The 20,447-nt window shown below is 32.1% G+C and overlaps 1 protein-coding gene across 9 annotated transcripts in view; it reads right to left on the bottom strand.

The window, feature by feature from the left end:
* The window catches only part of Lrrc28 (leucine rich repeat containing 28), a 135,174-nt gene that overhangs the window by 92,155 nt on the left and 22,572 nt on the right, over window positions 1-20,447 (bottom strand). For all 9 annotated transcript variants that reach the window (XM_048790341.1, XM_015493114.2, XM_048790342.1 and 6 more), the window contains 2 exons: window positions 15,281-15,318; window positions 14,548-14,685 (listed from right to left, as the gene is read on the bottom strand). In XM_048790341.1, coding sequence (XP_048646298.1) covers window positions 14,548-14,685; window positions 15,281-15,318 — 176 coding nt within the window. The remainder of the gene's footprint in view (window positions 1-14,547; window positions 14,686-15,280; window positions 15,319-20,447) is intronic.

The following is a 20,447-nucleotide window of genomic DNA, read 5'->3' as shown; positions in this document are numbered from 1 at the left end:
GGGGGGGGGGAGGGGGAGAGAGAGAGAGAGAGAGGAGAATTTTTAATATTTATTTTTCAGTTTTCGGTGGACACAACATCTTTATTTTATGTGGTGCTGAGGATCGAACCCAGCACCCCGCGCATGCCAGGCAAGCGTGTTACCGCTTGAGCCACATCCCCAGTCCCTATAATGTAATCTTCACAAAGAAAACTGAACAAGGGATAAATACTTTTGGTGACTCCACCGGCATAGTAAACCCAATTTCAGATAATGGAAATTCTGCAAGATGAAAATGTTCCTTCATCTGTTTATCACAAAAAATGACCATATAAGCTGGAATAGAGTTCAGAAAAGCTTCAGGAGTAGAGATTGTAGCTGAGAAAGTTGTGGTTTTTGAAACCAGAAGTTGGTTCCACAACTAATTTTCCACAACTAATTTTCTTTAAATTTCATAATTCAGTAGCCAAAGAACCTACAAAAGATCACCTTGGCACTAGAATAAGAGCAAAAATATGAATAAATTAGGAAGTGAAATGGAAAATAACCACTAAAAAACCTAATGAGGATATTTACTCGTGGGAGCAAAATGAGAATAATGCCCACTAACACATAGTCTGAATACCAAGATTTTTTTTTGAACACCAAGATTACTTTAAAAAAATATTTTCAGTTGTAGATGGACACAATACCCTTATTTTTATGTGGTGCTGACGATCGAACCCCGTGCCTCACGTGTTCTGGGCAAGTGCTCTACCACTGAGCTATAACTCTAATCCCCAAACCCTGTATCCCAAAATACACATAGAATAGAATTAACATGTTCTATGCTTCAAATGTCAAGTCTATGTACAGAAAGGACAAAATGATATTATAGAAAAAAATATAGGAAAGTCATTTTTTAATAGAATTCATTCTTTCCATTGAGGGCAAAACCAATAAGAATTCCTTTATTATAAGCTAACATACAAAATTTCATTATACTTGAACTATTTTTGTCCCAATCTCAAATACAAGAAATAGTATTAAGGGATCTGCAGTAAAATAAAACAGATCCTTCTACAGTTGAGCTTCCAATGAGAATAGAACTCTGGCAAACCCATATTCAACTATACTTTTCTTAGATCCTCAGCAGAAGACCTAGCTAAGCTGCGCTTGGACTTCTGACTCAAAGAAACTGAGATAATAAGTGTGTGCTATTGTCTTAAACCAATCAGCTTATGGTAACTGGTTATGCAACAATAGATAAGTACCATAGTATTATAAGCTAGTCCATGATTTTAGTTTCTTCAATCATATAAATTATTTGAATCAGATATTTTTGAGAAGATTGTGTATTTCTATTAATAGCTTAGAAAAAGTTCTGAACTAAGAATTAGAAAACCATGTTTGAGTCCTGATTCTACCTTACTAAGTCATCTTGTGTGAGGTTCATAACCTCAATGCCTTGACATTCCTCATTTGTAATCAAGGATAAAACCTGCCCTGTGGATAAAAGAAAATGAGTGCAATACCGTAAACCCCACTGCTTCCTGTCACAGTTCTGCTACCACTTCAGCATAAGCCACCACCATCTCTCACCAGGATTACTTCTGTGAATTCCTAACTGATTTCCCAGTGTTTATTCTTGATTTCTACTTTAGACAGGTGCCCAAGTGATTTCTTTTATACCCAAGAGAGATGATATCATTCCTGAGCTCAAAATCCCCCAGTGGCTTCCCATCACATCCAATAGAATGTCCATAATGACCAACATCGTATATATTAAGTCTTTACCATTAACAAGAGCACACTGCACTTTAATAAGATCTACAACTGCAGTATCTTTAATTTCCCTTTAAAACTGAGATGAGTTTTGGAGGTCACAACAGAGGTTACCCTTGGAAGAGGGGAGGTGGTAGTGACTAGAAGGAAGCCTAGGGACTTCTGGGGTACTCTATGACAATGTTTTATTTCTTGATTAGGATACTAATTACAAAAGTATATTTATCTGTGCAAATTTATTTTCACAACTCTCTTGATCTGTTCACTGTTCTATATGTAACTACTTTCACATTTTATTTTATTTTATTATTTTTTAAACATCAGAAATTTATTAGTTGCTCAAAACATTACATTGATCTTGACATATCATATATCATACATTTGATTTAATAGGTGAATGAATTGGATTAGACTCTTTGATCCTCTACTTATTGGCTGTGTAACTTCAGGTAAAGGAGTTAATCATTCTTAAGTTTCAGGGTTATCATTTTTAATAAAAATGAAAAACGATAACTATTCTAAACAACTGTAATGATAAGAGCAAAAACAAAGTTAAACATTTAATAGCATACTTGGCTTAGTTTAAATGCTTAATAAGTATACTACTAATCCTAGTAGTAGCATTTTCTTGATTATAGAGTAGTAAATTTACCACTTTTTGAAATAACCGTACAATTTTATTATTACTAGCAATACTAACAAAATACAATGTGTTTACAAAGTAAAATTACAAGACAACAAAAATATCTATATACTAGATTTTCACTAATGTTAAAAATTATCTAGTAACCAACAGATGCCAATTTGAGTCTTTTACAACAGGGATCTCCCCTTTTTCCACTCCGTAGCTGAAATCTTACTAGAACAGTGTCCTGTTAACAGGGGAACTATGAGCCACATAGTTGTCTCCACAGGATGTGGATTCCTGGAGCACAGTATAGATGGGGAGGCAGAAGAATGTGATAAGGAAGAACACACACTCATTGAATACACATTTCTAATCTGTGAACTTTTCTACATGTAAGAGATTTCCATGTTAAAAAACAAATGAACAGGATTATAATCTTTGATCACTGATGTCACAAATGAAAATCTATCTGCCTTATTCAGATACCCACAAAAAAAGTAGATCAGTTTAAGAACTATTTTCACAGATTAGTAACCTTCTGATCATGTTTAGTCAAAAAATTTGTGATGTTTATTATATTTTATTATTTAGTCTATTGAATGAAAATTTTTACTGATCCTAAAAGTGATGTGATTTGATTATTGAAGTTTACAGTATATCCATTTTGTTCCATACTGTGACCAATCTTGCTTTATCTGTGATTTGGAGCCTGTGCACTATATCTGTATCCCTCACAGTATCCCAAGTGTTGAGAATTAATTGTTCCCTATTTATCAAAAGTCTTATAAGGAAATAAGTTTCTTCTTTCTCTGTGAAAATATACTTCAGATGAGCTGCCTCTGACTTACACATAGTCTAAAACCAGTTAACAAGGTAGACAGCTGGCTCTCTTCTGAAAATGAAAGGCAGAGGCCAGAAGAAATACATGATGGTTTGAAGAAGAAAAGAAGCAAATTAACCCTCTTCTTCAAATTCAGAAGCAATAGACCTTAAGAAATCAAATATGTGCCAGACAAAATGAACCAACAAGAAGGAGAGCAGCCTGTGCTCAAACATGCAATTAAGAAACCTCTGCAGGCAGATACTAGGGACCAGGAAAACCCAGCCCTGTTGGCGCCAGAGCCAGAGAGTAAAACTGGGCTTCTTTTTAAAGTTTCTCTTAGAACTTTATTTCCTTACACAGAAATTACATATTATATTATCAACTCTTCTGTATTATGCTATTTTGAAAGGTATTACAAATACATAAAATCATTCAAAAGAATTAATAGCTAGTTTTCATGAATTATTTATCAAGAGAATGCCTTTTATTAAAAATTCACAAAAATATGAATTAAAAAACAATATGAAAGGTAATTTTCAATTTTGGAAAACAATGGATCACTTTGTGTGTATGTGTATTTAAACAAAACAAACTTTATGTCAATGGCAGCAGGTTAGCTGAGTTCCTTTAAATAGTTAGGGATTCGAGAAGTGTAAAGCTCAGGTAACAGAATCTGTGTTTTCCTCAAATCCTCATTCGTCTATTTACTTAAGAAACCCATGCTTCCTGGCTGGGTGCCAGCATACCAGACCTGCCAGGTCCTGCATAGTTTTATTTCTGTTGCTAAATTAGGAAACCAAGCGAGCAATGTCTGGGCCAACAACAAACCGAAAAGGCTCAGCATCATTAGTCGGCAAGTCTCCTTAAAAGCCAGATCATTATAAGATATTTAATTTTTAATTAGAGATACCAAAGTAATTTAGCCTAATAAGGAGACATCTAAGAAAGAATTAAATGAAGACAAAAGGGAGAGATCCAAATGTTTAACAGAAGCATTCTTTGAAATAGCCTTAATAATGATGTTGAAAATAAGTTAACTACCAACGTGCAAGGCTAAATGGCTCAATGGCTGATCTTAAAATGCTGCCATCTTCTTCTAAACAGTGAAGGAGAAATGCAAAGTTATTCATCACAATTTTTACAAAGATAAACTAAAATATTTTATGCACAGCTTGGTTTAGAAAAACTAAGTAGAGCATTCAAGGAGACTTGACTTGAGTAGAGAAAACACAAAGAAGGTTTTCAAGAAAAAAGTCACTATTTTCAAATTATTTATAAATGAGAAAATATGAAAGGAAAAATATATAATTTCTTTCCAAATTTTATGGCCCCTAATTAGTATCCCACAGGGCTTTTAAAAGAAGATGGTAGCTGTTAATTAACATTTCTTAAGTATTTTAAATATGCCCTAATATTTTATCAAAAACTAATGCTTGAATCCTAAAGGTGTTAGGAGAATTTTAGTTCCTGCAATACTGGAATATTTTTCTTATAAACATTTTCATTAAACACTCACAAATTTCAAATCACTATTTTATTTCTGTGAAATAAAAAATTAAATGAGAATTTGCTATGAAATCTTTATTTCATATGAATAGTTTATGTATTTAAATACCAGATTTAGAAATTATAGAAAACTGAATTAATAATGTTTGAGTGCTTCATAGGCCATGAAGGACTTATCAATCAATAATATTTGCTACCCATTGTTTAGCATTGTCATTCATGTTTATAAAAAAAACCTGTGAGACAACTCTTCCAATAACCATCCTGACAGTTTGATAGGCATTCACTTCATAGTCTTTTTTTGTATACTCACATTATCTCTACAGGGTTTTCAGACGCACTGAGGTGATCTGGCATACACCCAAACCCAAAGTCTTTTGCTTCTGCTGCTCAGTTTCTACCACTAAGATCCAGTCAGGAAAGGGTTGAGCCAAACAGTCTCAAGACTTCCCTACCCTTCAACACTGACTGCAAAGTGGGACCAGGTCATGTGGTCCCCTAGTCTGCTCCTTCACTGATCATGTGCTATTGATAAGAGGCACATTGTTATGGAGGTACAGTAAAATTAGAGAAGCAAGCACACAGCCGTAAGTTACATAAATGAAAAATATAAGCAAGAAATATACTGGGTGATTAGAAATTATACTGACCAATGACGGTACTGATCCCCACTTTGATGAAAGGTCCTTCAGACCCTTAACCTGATCATCTTATTGCTACCCATAAGGAAACATACACAAATGTATGTACTGTCAGAAAGGAAAAATGAATTTTCTTTTATTGTAAAAAAATCAGTGAAATCAAAGGAAATCTGAAAAAGAAGAATAAATTTGGAGGAGTTTCACTGCCTCATTCAAAACCTACCCCAAAATCATAGTAATTGAGCCAGTGTGGTATTGCCATAAGGGTAGACATAAAGATGAAAGGAAGAGAATCATCTCAAAATTAAACACATATAATTAAGGTTAACTGATTTTTGACAAAGGTACTAGGTAATTCAACAAAGATAGTGTTTTCAACAAACTGTGCTCGAATAACCAAATATCACAAGTAAAAATACCTCAATCCTTACATCACATACAATAATTAATTTGAAATGGATTATATACATAAATAGAAACCTGATAAATTGGGCATCATCAAAATTTAAAACTTCTGCTCTTCAAAATACACAAAAAAGAAGAAAATAAAAACATAAACCACAAATTGAGAGAAAACATATGGAAATCATATATCTGATAAAGGATTTGTATGCAGACAATAATATGGGTCAGCAAACTTGCTGTAAAAGGTCATTTTGCAAATATTTTAGGTTTTGGTGAAACTACTGAATCATTGTCAAAACTACTCAACTCTGCCACATAGCAGACAATATACAAATTAATGGGCATAGCTGTGTTCCAATAAAAATTTTATCTACAAAGTCAGTAAAGGGTCAGATTTGACCCACAAGTTATCTGATTTGATTCAATGAGAGCTACTTGACAATTCTAAAAAGCTGTAGATAACTGGTAACAATGTAAAATAATCTTCATTTATAAACACATACATAAATTATGTCTGGTTAAGGGATGATTTTCTCTCCCTGTGGAGAAAACCAGCTTTACCTTCATTTTAAGGTTCATTTCAATACACTTGATCTCTAATATGTCTGTTCTGTGGATTCCACTTTGAACTGGTTGTAACACCTTACCAATTTCCTCATCAATTAATTAAATAAAGACTATCACATTTGAAAATATTTGTTATCTGTATTGGAGCCAGGATCTTAGCTTTTTGGTGAAAATTATCCTTTAATACCAGAACACATAAAGAACTCTTACAATGCAATATTAAAAACACAAACAACTAAATTCTGGGGGGCAAAAGATTTGAATAGCTATTTCACCACAGAAATGGCAAATAAACACACAAAATGTAATAAGCTTAAGTTAATAATAAAATGAAAATTAAAATCACAAGGAGATGCTACTACCACATAGTCACTAAAATAGCTACAATAAAAAAAAAGGATCAAAATACCAAACATTGGCAAGAATAAGGCAGAATTGGAACCTTCATACAGTGCTAGCAGGAAAGTAAATGGTACAGTCACTTTGGAAAACAGTTTGGCAGTTTCTTTCAAAGTTAAAAATATAACATAAAACCCAAGGATTCTACTTCCAGGTATTTACCCAAGAGAAAGGAAAACATATGTCCACAAAAAGCTTGTATGCAAATTTTCATAGCAACATTATTCATAACAACCCCAAATGGAAACATCTAAATTATCAATCAACTGAATAAACAAAATTTGGAGTATCTATACAGTAAAAAATTATTGAGCAATAAAAATAAACAAAGTACCAAAAACCTGAAGATAATATATATGCAAAAACATTTTTCTAAATAAATAAGCCAGACACGAAAAAAATTAAAATCACAAGACATATTATATGATTCTATTTATATGAAATTTCTGGAAAAGTCAAAACTATAGAGACAGACTGTAAGATCAATGGCTGAATGGGGTGGGAATGGGAATTGGCAACAGACAAACAGTAGGGAGATTTAGAGATGATGGAAGTATTCTAAAAACTGAAATGTGTGCTCAGCTGTGTACATTTAGTAAAATTTATCAACTCATATATAAAATAGTGAATTTTATAATATATAAATTGTACCTCAATAAAAACTATCAAAAAAATCAGTGGAGAATAACAAATAAAATTAACTCATGCCAGGAACAAAATTATTGATGTTGTCATAAAGTTTAACAAATTATTGTTAAGAAGACATGTCAACACATTATGTAGATTTAAAAAGTACATACATATCACACAACATAAATCAGTTATAATTCCCTGGGTAAATGGAAATCAGGATTCTATTTCTTGTTTTAACATTTGTATAACATAATCTTACAGTCATTTCTAATTTAAAGGTAGTTAGAAATTTAATCTGTGAATGGGAAATAAACAGACTTACATAAACCCTCATATTCTGTATAAAAATGTTTTTTCCTAAAAAGTACGCATTTATTTTTTAAAAGAATAATGAAGGAAAGAAAATTTCCATGTATTGGTTCAGATATCAACATGTTTCAACTATGTTTTTAAAATTCTTCAAAATCAGTTCAACATTTTATGATAATGACTATGATGATAATAGAATAAAAGAGATCTCATTTAAGGAAAAAAAATTCACATTAGAACCTATGTTCTACAAAGCATGCTATTATCCCTTTAAAAAACTACTAAGAAATTAATTTGGTTTGTAAATTCATACATAACAAATGAATGCCAATTTTTGAAACTAAAAAGAAAAAGTCATCAAAATAGACCTGCCAGACTTATGTCCTCTTTAGGACTATGTCAGGAGCAGAGATGTCAGCAGATGCAGCTAAGAAGGAAAAGAGTCATAGAACCAACAAATGATATTTGTTATAAGCATATAAGGCTGTTTGTTTGAAACCCTTCCTCACTTATTGCCAGTTTTGACTTCACATTTTCTCACCACCTTACAAACAAAACTACCAGTGAAAACTAAAAATCTTTTAAAAACATAAAAATATCTCCTTAAAATGTTGACTCTTGGGAGCTGGGGCTGTGGCTCAGTGGTAGAGCACTTGCCTAACATGTGTAATGCACTGGGTTGATTCTCAGCATTGCATATAAATAAATGAACAAAATAAAGGCCCATCAATGTCTAAAAATGTATTTTTAAAAATATTGACTCTTTAAAAAATGGGATTAATAAAAACGAGTAACCAAAGAACTGCAATGCCAACTGTGTGTGTGTAGGGGGGTGCTTGGAAATAAGTGATATCAAACTACATTTCTTTAGTTACTTTTCATTACATCAACCTTGGCAAATCATAAAACTTTTCATTTACTAATACAATCAGGAACTCTAAAATTACTTACAGAGCAGAAAATCAGAATTAAATTTATATCTTAAGCAAGGTTAAAACAATTTATAGATGAAGAAAAGCAAAAATCACATTCAAACAACAAATGAAATACAAAACAAAATATTTTACATATTGAACACATTACTTTTTAAGAAATATTTATTTTGGTGCTTTATTCTTCCAGTTACTTTTTCTTCACAATTATATAAAATGACCTGAGACTATAATTTTCTGATCATGTTACAAAACAACACTATACTGAAATCAAAGCAGAAAAATCAACTGAAGCTATAAAGTAACCACAAAAATAAAATCTTCGTTTATGTATCTAAAACTTGCTTTTTCCCCCAAAAGCTTGGTTAATAAGTGTAAAATATCAAATCACTATTAATGTAAGAAAAGTGTTTAATGCTTGCTTAAAAGTTCTTCAGTAAAAATGAAGTATGAATGCAAATTTGCAAAAATATCAAAGGTTATAGTAGAACTTACTCCACGTTACCTCTAAAATACTGCAAGCTGATTTATACAAAAATAACAACTAAATCTCAAAAGGCTGCGTCTAAGAAAAAATATTTGATAAATTCTCAAGAAAATTTTACTCCAAAAGATGAAGAAGATTTCTATATTCATTGTTTTTTTTTTTTAATCCCTGCTTCCTGGTATTCATCTCTCTCTCTCTCTCTCTCTCTCTCTCTCTCTCTCTCTCACACACACACACACACACACCACACACAAAAAAATTAATTGTGATGAACCCAGTATAGGTTTCTATCATGACAATCACAACACTTTAGGCAATTTAAATGAAGAATTTTAATTGAAGAAGCAGTTTACCAAATCTATTTGAGGGAGAGAATCGTGGAAGCAGTATGTATGACAGACTAGGAAATGGATGTATTTCAGAAATAAACAATGAACTTTTAAGATCCCAATCATTTGCTTCTGCATACCACTTACACATCAGCTCAGTCCCTCACCTCAAACATGACTTCTCCTTGAATCATCTTCTCTGACCTCAGTACTGCCATCACTGTCCACACCCAGCACTGTACTACACTGTGGGATAATAAATTATTTGCACACAGACAAGGAAGAGAAGTATTGCATGGGAGGTGAATTTGGTTATCATGTTAGTTGCTTTTAGATTTTTTTCACAAACGAGAGGTCCATGGAAAGAAGCTCAATGTGCCTTAGCCAGTAGCTTGATTAATGGTAAAGACTTTCTAAATCTCAGGGACCAATGCTTTTTCTTTGCTTTTTTTTTTCCCTCTCCCAAACATTGTCACAATAAACTTTTGTTTTTCAGGCATTTGGCAAGTTTTCCATCATTTCCCTTTATACCTTTCCTAAAATGGATTATTTTTTTGTATTTAAATCTAAGCTCTAAGGATACATGGTCCAGAAAACAAAACTTTTTTTTCCAGACAAATTCTAATGGCCATTTTTATCCTGAGGTTTTTGCCAAATTGTTAAAGCTTATAAAAGAGTGCAAATAAAATTTAAAGGCATTAGCTCCATTTGTAAGCAGATTTTACAGTATGTAATAGTATCTGAAGATATTTTTTGGAGAAATCAATGGGTTTTATTTAATCTAGCATACCAAAATAACTTTATATAAATAATGAAATAAAATATTTGTTACTAATATATATTTAATTATACTATAAAGTTACTTTACTAATAAAATTATATACTATAAACTTTAGGTCTATAAAATTAATTAGAAGAATAGGGTCTGAATATGAGCTTAGGACTCTGGCAGACAATTTATTCATTTACTCAGTGGTCATCTAGCAACTCAGTCAATACTTCTCTCTTGACTGTCTAGTCATTTCTTAGGAAGTTTTAAAATATTGGACAATAAAATATCCATTTCTCAGAATCCTATCTCTTCCATGATGCCCACTTTTCTAGTACAGCATGGCATACTTTGAGCCAACACATATTTCTTATTAAAGAGATGAAATAGTAAGTCTCCCAGGCCTTACAGATACTCCCACAAAATACAGTCTATTTGCATATATTATTGGCCACACGTACATACCCTGGTGATACCAGAAGGGAACTCTGCCAGGAATGCATTTTTAGATGCTTTTTTAGTGAGAGAGGTGCTACCACCAGCGCTAATGTATAATAAATGAAAACCCCAGACTCCCAGAAGGATAAATCACCAAAAAGGTCATGAGCTAAGAGGATAATATCAGAAGAATAACCTTGATTATCTGGGGACACTTAGTGTTGGGAGGATTCAAAAAGTAATCTGCCTTTGAGATGTCCATTCAGGATGCAGGTGCAGTGGAAGAGTTAAAGAAGTCAGAGCTGACCCAGTGTACCTGGTTCACCTAGCATCACAGGAAACTGTAAGGCAGGGTGGAACACCCATAGCCAGGCCTGTAACTATGGGGTGGGATCAGCACCTCTGAAGAATCACGATAGTATTCACCTCAGTGACAATACAGTCCCAACAAACAGGGTAGAAAGTAACAGAAGAGCCTGGAGACCAGGCCCTGGTTTCTACCATAGCCTCCAGAGGAAAAGGCTGATCTCCTTCCTCCCTACCTCCATAGTACACCGTAAGCACAGAGATTTTGGAGCAAGTTAGAAGGCAATGGGACAGACCAAAATATTAAATTTCATCCCAATAAAGCAATAGAGGATCAACTGAGAAAAAATAAAATAAAATAATAAATAATAATAAATTTAATCATACTTGAAGCCTGAGTTTAATAATAATTCATGCTGATTGTATATGGGACATATCTGTTTGTGTACTTTTAGCCATTAAAGTACAATACGTTCATGTTTTTAATTTGGACTAAAAATCCTTCCTTTTTTGGTATGCAAAACAACTTTTCAAGGATAAAAGTATTTTAAAAAAATAGGCTGATTTATATCCCAGATGCAAGCATCATCTTTTCTGGCTCCTGGTTACTTTTTGTTTGTTACTATAACCTTCTCCCATGGGAATTCATGGAGAATTAACGGCAAATCCCAGAATGTATCAGAATGCTCCTAACAAGGATTAATTCCTCTTGCTTTCATACAGTCCCAACAAACAGACTTTGTGGTCTTTACAGTAAAAAAAAAAAAAAGTGTCTGGCAAAAGTCCCTGCCTAATATAAACTCTTCCCCAATAATCCTTCATTTGTAGGTGCACAGTGGTTCTTTTAATAATAGCTCATATAATTTTATCTCATCAAGTTAGAAAAGATCTTTGGGAGGATGTTTAAATTTGTTCTATAAAAATGCTAGTTTTGAGGGCTGGGGTTGTGGCTCAGCGGTAGAGTGCTTACCTAGCAAGTGCAAGGCCCTGTGTTTGATCCTCAGCACCACACAAAAATAAATAAATAAATAAAAATAAAGGTATTGTGGGTCCAACTACAACTAAAAAATACATATTAAAAATTGCTAATTTTGATATTGGAAGTAGGGAAAGGCAATATATAAATGTCTAAGTGTTACATACTTAAGAATATACATGTATATATGAATGCAGATAAGCAACCTTATACATGATTTATTCTGATTCTTGTAAATGATTTATCAGATGAGAAATCAAAGAACATCTAATAAACATGACAAGGTAACTGATACCTTGCCTCCCATCAAAATACAATAAAACTAGCTAAAAAAAAAAAACTTTAAGACAACTGTTTTCAAGCAATGGACAAGTAATACAGAATAAGTCTTAAAGTAAAGGAACACAAGAGGTGAGCCCTGTCTGCGGAGGGGCACAGGGAAGTGGAACCCAAACAGGACTGCAGGAAAGTGGAACCAAAACTAGTCTCACAAAGCAAAAGCAAGACTGTTTGTCTTCACATTCCCACAGCCTATCTTTACTAAGCACAAAGCCTATGGATCTCAAGAACAGAATCTGGGACTGGAATATTCAAGTTTAGGGAAGCCTCCTCTGTCCTCTCCTTGCTTTGTCTTTCACTGTTTGTCTCCCATTCCACATGGCTATTTCCAGCACCTCATAGGATTACACAATACTATGCAGTATCCCAGAGAGAAAGACAAATTGATTTAACATTTTGGGGATGTACACATATCCCCTAACTCATTCAAATCACAATAGTTATAATGACTTTATAATGAGATGTATAAGTGATTCAAATAAGTAGTAGTGCCAAGTCCACTGTTATTCATGGTAGTCCAGGAAGAAAAATACAATCATGCTCAATCAAAAGTTCCTATTCAAAACAATAGAAAAAAAAACTAGGAAAATAAGATAAAAAATATGACTCAATTTTCTTGTACAACAAGTGAAATATAAATAAAAAATTATATGAAAGAATCGGGGAACATACATTGTTCACTGGTTATTAGGAGGTTATTAGGAGGCAGTCAGTGATATCAGAAGTACATCCTTAACCTCTGAGAACATATAATGGAAGGAAATGACCGCATTCTACCACAAAATGATCTTATATTACAGGAAAAGACAAAATAATATAACACACAGAACAAAACTGTACGTTTGTATGTTCTTTAAATGTATGTAAAAAGGGGTTTGCAGCTGAAGCATTATATCCATGCATCTTGATTCTATAAAATACTTAATCTCATATATGAAAATATTACTTTTATGCAATCTTCAAAACAGAATCTAATTTTCTGGATATCTGAATACATAAACTTAATGAAAGCTAGAATGATGAAATAGCACCAAGTAAGATTATATATAATACATCCTAAAGACTGTATTTCTGTATGGAATTGAATTTTTTTTGCTTTAACTATAGTTGGAAACAATAAGGCACTTATTATATGAGGCTTAAAAACTGTTTTTTAAAGCCAAGTCACTGTTCTACTAATATCATTTTTGCAAACAGTACCTGGACCTATATATTAAGGCTAATGTAGAAAGTTAAAACTTAAATCAGTTACTATGCTCTCATTTAGAAATGTTTGTACTGAAAAAACTTTAGAAGTCTTTTTTATTTTTTTAAATCACAAAGACATATCACAGACTTCTTCATTCATGGATTTAAACTTAAGTTTTTATTCTCACCTAACGTCAAGTTCTATGACAGGTAGTAATTTGTAATTTTGTTTGAGTCACACATTTCACTGTATACACTTAAAGGCTGGTTAGTGTTTCTGAAAGAATTACTAAGTAAAAATAATTCCTTCCAATGTGACATTTGTATCTTTTTCAGCTCATCCTTGAATATATGGTAACTTTCATGTAATACCTGAAGCACGAGTTTTTTTTTTTTTTTAATTCTTAAATCATACTCCATATTTTTGTTTTTTAGGTGGGAAATAATATATGACAGTAGAATTTGAAAATGTGCATCTCCACAAAGAAAGGTCCCTGAAATGCCCTTCACAAAAAGGTCAAGAGGTTTAATGTGACTTTCAAGGGAATATAGGGTTTTGGAACTATCTGCCTATAGGTAAATCAGAATCTAAAGAGATATTCAGCAGGCAGAACTGACAATTCTAAGACTCAAATTTAAATTGTCCTAATAAATTCTAGTATGACACCTAATTAAATCAAAGTTGATGTATATCATATCACTACTTCACTAGAGAATAAGACAAAAACAAAAACAAAATACAATACACTCTATTTGCCTTTTATATACTAAGATGATTATACCATACACAGTTCACCTAAATTCTCTTAAAGTGAAATTCAGAACTGAAATAGCTCTTTGTACAAATGGTTTGCTAAGGCAGAGACTAGAAGAAGCATTGTTTGCAATATACAACTGTAGTAACTGTAGCCCTATCTTGTTAAATGCTACCTTCTCAATTCTGTGTCTAGAGAAAAACTCTGAGTCATTTCACCCACATACCTTGGTTTCATCTTCAAACAAATGAACAATCAAATACTTGCAAATACATTTATATCCATAGCCCATTGCCCAGAAATACAGAGAAAAACATGAATAAAAGTAGACTTATAAAACAAAGAAACTATTATACACTGTAGGCTATGATTACCTGGAGGTAGGAATTGCAGTTGATTATTAGCTAATCGAAGATGACGTAAAGCTCTCAGACGACCAATTTCTGGGCAAACAATTTCTAAGGCATTGTCACTAAGATCCAGATACTGGAGTTTTACAAGGGACCCAATAGCTTCAAATAGAAGAGAAGGGGAAAAGCAAAGTGAGTTTGACTCAAGTTTTACGGCAAATCTTAAATGAAAGTGTTTCAATCTAAAATATTTTAATGCTTAATATCCCTTCCCCCCGTCACAGTTGTTCACAAAATAGTAAAAAAAAAAAATCATACTAATTTTTATGTAAATGATAAGTATTTCTACCTAGAGATAAAATATAATAAGTTTAAAAAGAAAGCAAATAAAAACATTAAAAAGTATAAAAAACTGCTTAAATAAATGATTCAAGAATTAATAAACAAAAGTAATCTAACCAAAATTCTTAACTGATTTATTAGGTTTAGAATTCATTTTATTTTTAACCTATTAGCAACTTATCTCATAATGACTTACTTAAGCATTTTAACCATTTTAGACTTTTAATTTATTTAATCATAATTCTTAACTGGACTTTTTAGAGGAAAAAATTTTGAAACTAATATATTAAAGTGCTTTATAATTAAAATTCTCTAATACACCAAACAAGATAAGTTTAAAGAGATAATCTGTTCTACTTATAAAGCAAAGCTTTAACTGTATCATCTTCTAACTAAAAATTCTAGGTGTGCTTACCTTCTGGAACCACTACTATGTTATTTGAGTGAAGGTACCTGGGGCAAAAAGGAGGAAAAAATAAAGAAAAACAGTTGTTTTTATTCAGTAATTTTGCCAGGTAAACAGTTAATAAAAGGCTCACTAGAGATTTATCAAATGTAAATGAGCCAAAACTTTCTTTCTCACCCAACTCTAATGTGTCACCACAAAATACATGTTTATCAAAGCCAATCAATTGTACTTTGAGTGTAATGTTATGCTAAAATTGCATATTAAATGCATGTACTGATTTAATTATTTTAAAATAAAAACTTGAGTAATAAATTATTTTCAACCTCATAAAACAAATTATTAAGTTTCTCTAGTTCACCTTAAGTTATTCAGATTTTCAGAAATATATTATGTAAAAAAAAATTCAACCTTCTATTATTCAAGGGAGACACAACTTTTAGTTTCTAAAGGATAACATCATAAGACAAAGATATTTCTAGCTAACATGCTGAGAAACAAGAATAGAGATTAAATATTCATCATTTAAAGTATCCACAGAAATACTCAATTGTCAAGGCCAGAATTTACTACATGGCAAAAGGAATTTCAAAAACAAGAAATCAAATTCTTCTTTAAAAAAAAAAAAAAAATGCCCAGACTTAACAAGTCTCTCGGCAAGTCTAGGTATTTAACACTTTTCCCAATGAAATATCTTTAGCACACTCTAGTGGAGACTCAAGCAACCAGCAGTAACCAGCTACTGAGAACAAAACAACAGTGACTGCTAGAAATTAAGAACTAATAACTTAAAAAAATAAATTTACAACTAGATTTTATAAACCTTATGCTTAGCCCTATCATTTTATTTACTGTACTTTAAAAATAAATCCTCATAAAGTATTATAAAATAGAATTTAAATTTTTCTTCTACATTTTGAAAGCCTAAAATTAAATGCTAAAAATGTCAATGAAATAGAATAATAAGAAATAATTTTCTGAATATTATTCTATGTTGGATTAAATCAACTGTAGACAGTATTAACTCACTAAGTCTAAGACAATTTAAACAAGTATGCTGTTCTATGATTAATTTAATTCCTTGCTTTATGTACATGAATTGATTATACATTCTATCTACACTGAGCTACATCCCTAGTCTTTAAAGTTCTCTTTTGATAGGTAGAGTTGAGACAAGTCATTTGTTGAAACAAGTTTTCAGAGCAGTTCTCTATTCTTACTAGGAACTCTGGCATTTATGAAACAAATGCAAGTGTGTATATTTTTGGCATTGTGTATGCACACTTATTCAGTCTTTGGACACAAAGAATTCTTAAAGTCACCTGATAAAGTAATTAGGAATTCCTTCCTGAAATTAATGTTTCAAGAAAACACAGAACAAGCCATATTGAAAGAAGCAAACAAAACTACCAATAAAGCATGCCAGAAAAAAGCAAAACAAAAAAAGAATATAAAATCTATATATCCAATAATGTAAAATTCATAAAACCCACGACCCAATCAAAAAGTATTAGATGTAACAAGAATTAGGAAAACATGACCCAAAAACAGAGGAAAAATAGTCAATACAAATAGGCCCAGTATGACAAATTATAAAATTAGAAAACAAGGACAGTAAAATAGCTATAATTACCATATTCATGTATTTAAATGAAAATATGACATAGTGAGAACTGTAAGATATAAAGAAGAAATAAATAGAACTTCAAGAGATTAAAAATATAATAAAGTAAAAACATCACTGGGTGGATTAACTGAAAAGAAAATATAACTGACCCTGATACCAGAAAAATTCGATTTGTTCCAGTACACAGAAAGACAAAAATAAAAAAACACTCACAGTCTTAGTGAGAATGGAATACATTAAAAAGTTAACAAATATGTAATAGTCCCATAATTGGAGCAAAAAAATGGGTTTAGAACTAAATGTCTAAAGAATTGATGTGAAAAATTGATGAAAACTATGAAGATACAAACTCAAAAATCACAATGAACCTAAAGGATAAGGAAAATAAAAACCACAAAATACATCAAAATTAAATGCCTGGAAAGCTAGTATAAAAAAAATAAAAACATTTCAAAATAGCCCAAGGGAGAAGGGAGACACATTAAACTCAAAGGAACAAATACAAGAACAGTAGATATCTCCTCAGAAACTTTGCAAGCCAGAGGATAATGGAATAGAAGGTTTACAAAGGTTAGTAGAGTTAGCACAGAAGTGCTAAAATAAACAAAACAGTAACCTGGCAACTAAGAAGTCTAATCCTAAAAGACACATCATTTAAAAAATATAGAAGATGAATATACAACAAAAGAATGTAAGACTTTTACAGGGAAAGGGAAAAATCATTAAGACTTAGAGATAGATGAAGAATTCTTACATTGACCACAAAAGCAAAAACTGATAAACTGGACTTCATCAAAATGTAAAATATTTACTACACAAAAGAAAATAAAAGAAGATGTAAAGACAAGCTATATACTGGAAGAAAATATCTGTAAACAAAATACCAAAAAAAAAACCCTTAATTTTTAGACTATAGAGAGAACTTTTCAAACTCAAGAATAAAAAATAAAATTAAAGCAACCAAAGCAGATACTTCACCAAAGATACCAATGTTGAATAAATATATGAAAAGATGTCAATATCATTGGCCAATAGAGAAATACAAATGAAAACCACAATGTGATAAATCACACATCTACTGAAATTACTTAAAATGAAAAATAGCAATAATACCCAAAGATGGTGAAATGTGCAGACAATGGAACAATCTTACATTGTTAGGGGAAATGTAAAATGGCACAGCTAAGCTGGAAAATTTTGGGGCAATTCTTGTAATACTAAAAACTGAGCAAAAGTGGCAGAGAAAAAAAAACCTCCAAAAATTATCTTTTCCATAAAACCAATGAGAATACTCGCAAAATGTTTTAGAAGTTATATATACAGGGATGTGGAAATGAACCCAAGACTTGTGGTAATATAGAGCTAACATGTACGTAAGGGGGAAAAATGACAAGAATGTCTATAAGAATAGTGGGCCATGAGCTTTGTAGTGTTTTCACTAACAATATTCCTTTCTCCCATTCTCCAGCTCTGCAGAAACCTGGAAAACCAAGAGTTCACAACTAAATTAAATAGTAGTACCCCGGGCTAGAACCAAATTGGAGCCCTTTTAAAGTCTCATTCCCTGGAAACTGTCATTATTCAACTTGTCTTAGGGTTCCCCAGAAGACTCTATTTATAAAGCTGTCTATTTATCTTACAAGGAACTAGCCTTGAACAAAATCCCTACCTCAAGTGTTGTAAATTGAAATAAATGACAGATGATTATTTAACTTTACAGACGCCTGAGGCAGTAAGTACCAGATGAAACAAACAACAGACATACCAAAACCCTTAAAAAGAAAAGCTGTCCAGAGGAGCTTTTAAAAGCCTGGCTATTCCTGGGAATCTAGAAAATCACAGGCATACGTGGAGTTGTACACAGGCCATAGCTCTACAAATGCTCAGGTAGGAACTGTAGAGGTCTTACTCTTTCACCTCAGCTGAATTGGAAGTGAAGGCAACAAGTGAAGGCTAAGGCAGAGCTATCAACTGCAGACAACTGAAAGGTGAATGCATGTCACAACAAAGTCCCTCAGTAAAGACTAGTGGACTTAAGAGATTCAATCAGTTAAGGAGTCTCTGCCTAATCATTAGCTGACCACTAATGGTCTTAGAATAGGTCTTCTTAGAATAGGCCTAGAGTAATTTCAAATTAGTTGTCAGTTAGTGATTAGAAAGAGGCCACTAAAATTACTGACCAAATATTTAAAAGGGCGGGGGGATAAAAGGAGAGAACTCTTGCCAACTCATTCTATGAGGCCAATAACACAGTGATACCAAATCCAGGCAAAGATATCATTAAAAAAAAAAAGAAGACTACAGAGGAATATATTCCTTATAAAGACAGCTTCAGAATTCCACAACAAAATACTAACAAACCAAATCCAGAACGCATAAAAGGGATTATACTCCAAGACCAAATGGGATTTACCCCAACAATATAAGGTTGGTTCAATGCACAAGTATTGATCAATATAATATGCCATATTAGGAGAATAAAGAATATAAACTACATGATCATCTCAATAGATGAGGGAGAAAGAAAAAAGCAAACTACAAAATCAAACATCCTTTTAAGTTAAAAAAAATAATAAGAAGGGAACTTTCTCAACTTTAGAATACCTATGAAAAACAGTTAATATTACACTTAATGGGAACAAAACAAAAAAAAAAAACATGAAAGATTTTCTCTGAGATCAAAGTACCTGCTCTCCTCATTTCTTTTCAACATTCTAAGTTCTAGCCAGGGCAATTAATCAATAAAATAAAAAGGCATATACAGATTAGAAAGGAAGAAGTAAAGGTACCTTTATTGGCAAAAAAACCCCATGATCTTTGTAAACAAAAATCCTAAAAAACAGACACACACACACACACACACACAATTAAAATTAATAAATTAGTTCAACAAGGTTGCAGAACATAAGATTAACATACAAAATTCTGTTGTACGTTTTTATATACCAGGCAATGAACAATTCTAAATTGTAATTAAAAAGAAAATTCCATTTACAACAGCATCACAAAGAATACATACATGGAATACCTGATAATCAGTTTCTTTCAGGGTAATGAAAATGTTCTGGAATTACACAATAGTAATGGTTGCACAACCTTGTGAATACAAATCACTGAAGTCATATACTTTAAAAGGGTGAACTGTATCTCAATAAAAAGAAATGAAATATGCAATTACCACACGACTCAGCAATTGCAATCTTATCCATTTAACCCAGAGAAATAAAAACTTATTTACAAAACAGCAAGTACACAAATGTTCACAGCAGCTTTATTCACAATAGCCTCAAACTGCAAAAATGTCTTTCAATGGGTGAAGATATCATATTCATATCATGAAATATAACTCAGCAATAAAAAGGAATAAATTGTTAACATATGTAGCAACTTGGATGAATCCCTTACGCTGAATGAAAAAAAAAAGTTAATCCCCAAAGATTATATACTGTCTAATTCCATTTATATAACATTCTTAAAATGAAAAAATCATAGGGAGATAGAGAATAGATTAAATGTCTGCCAGGGTAGGGTTTTTTGGGGGGTGGGGGG

Source organism: Marmota marmota, unplaced genomic scaffold (assembly GCF_001458135.2).
Source record: "Marmota marmota marmota unplaced genomic scaffold, marMar, whole genome shotgun sequence".
Classification (NCBI taxonomy): Eukaryota; Metazoa; Chordata; class Mammalia; order Rodentia; family Sciuridae; genus Marmota; species Marmota marmota.
The sequence above is the reverse complement of the archived record's forward strand: the minus strand, read 5'-3'. Positions and strand labels throughout refer to the sequence as shown.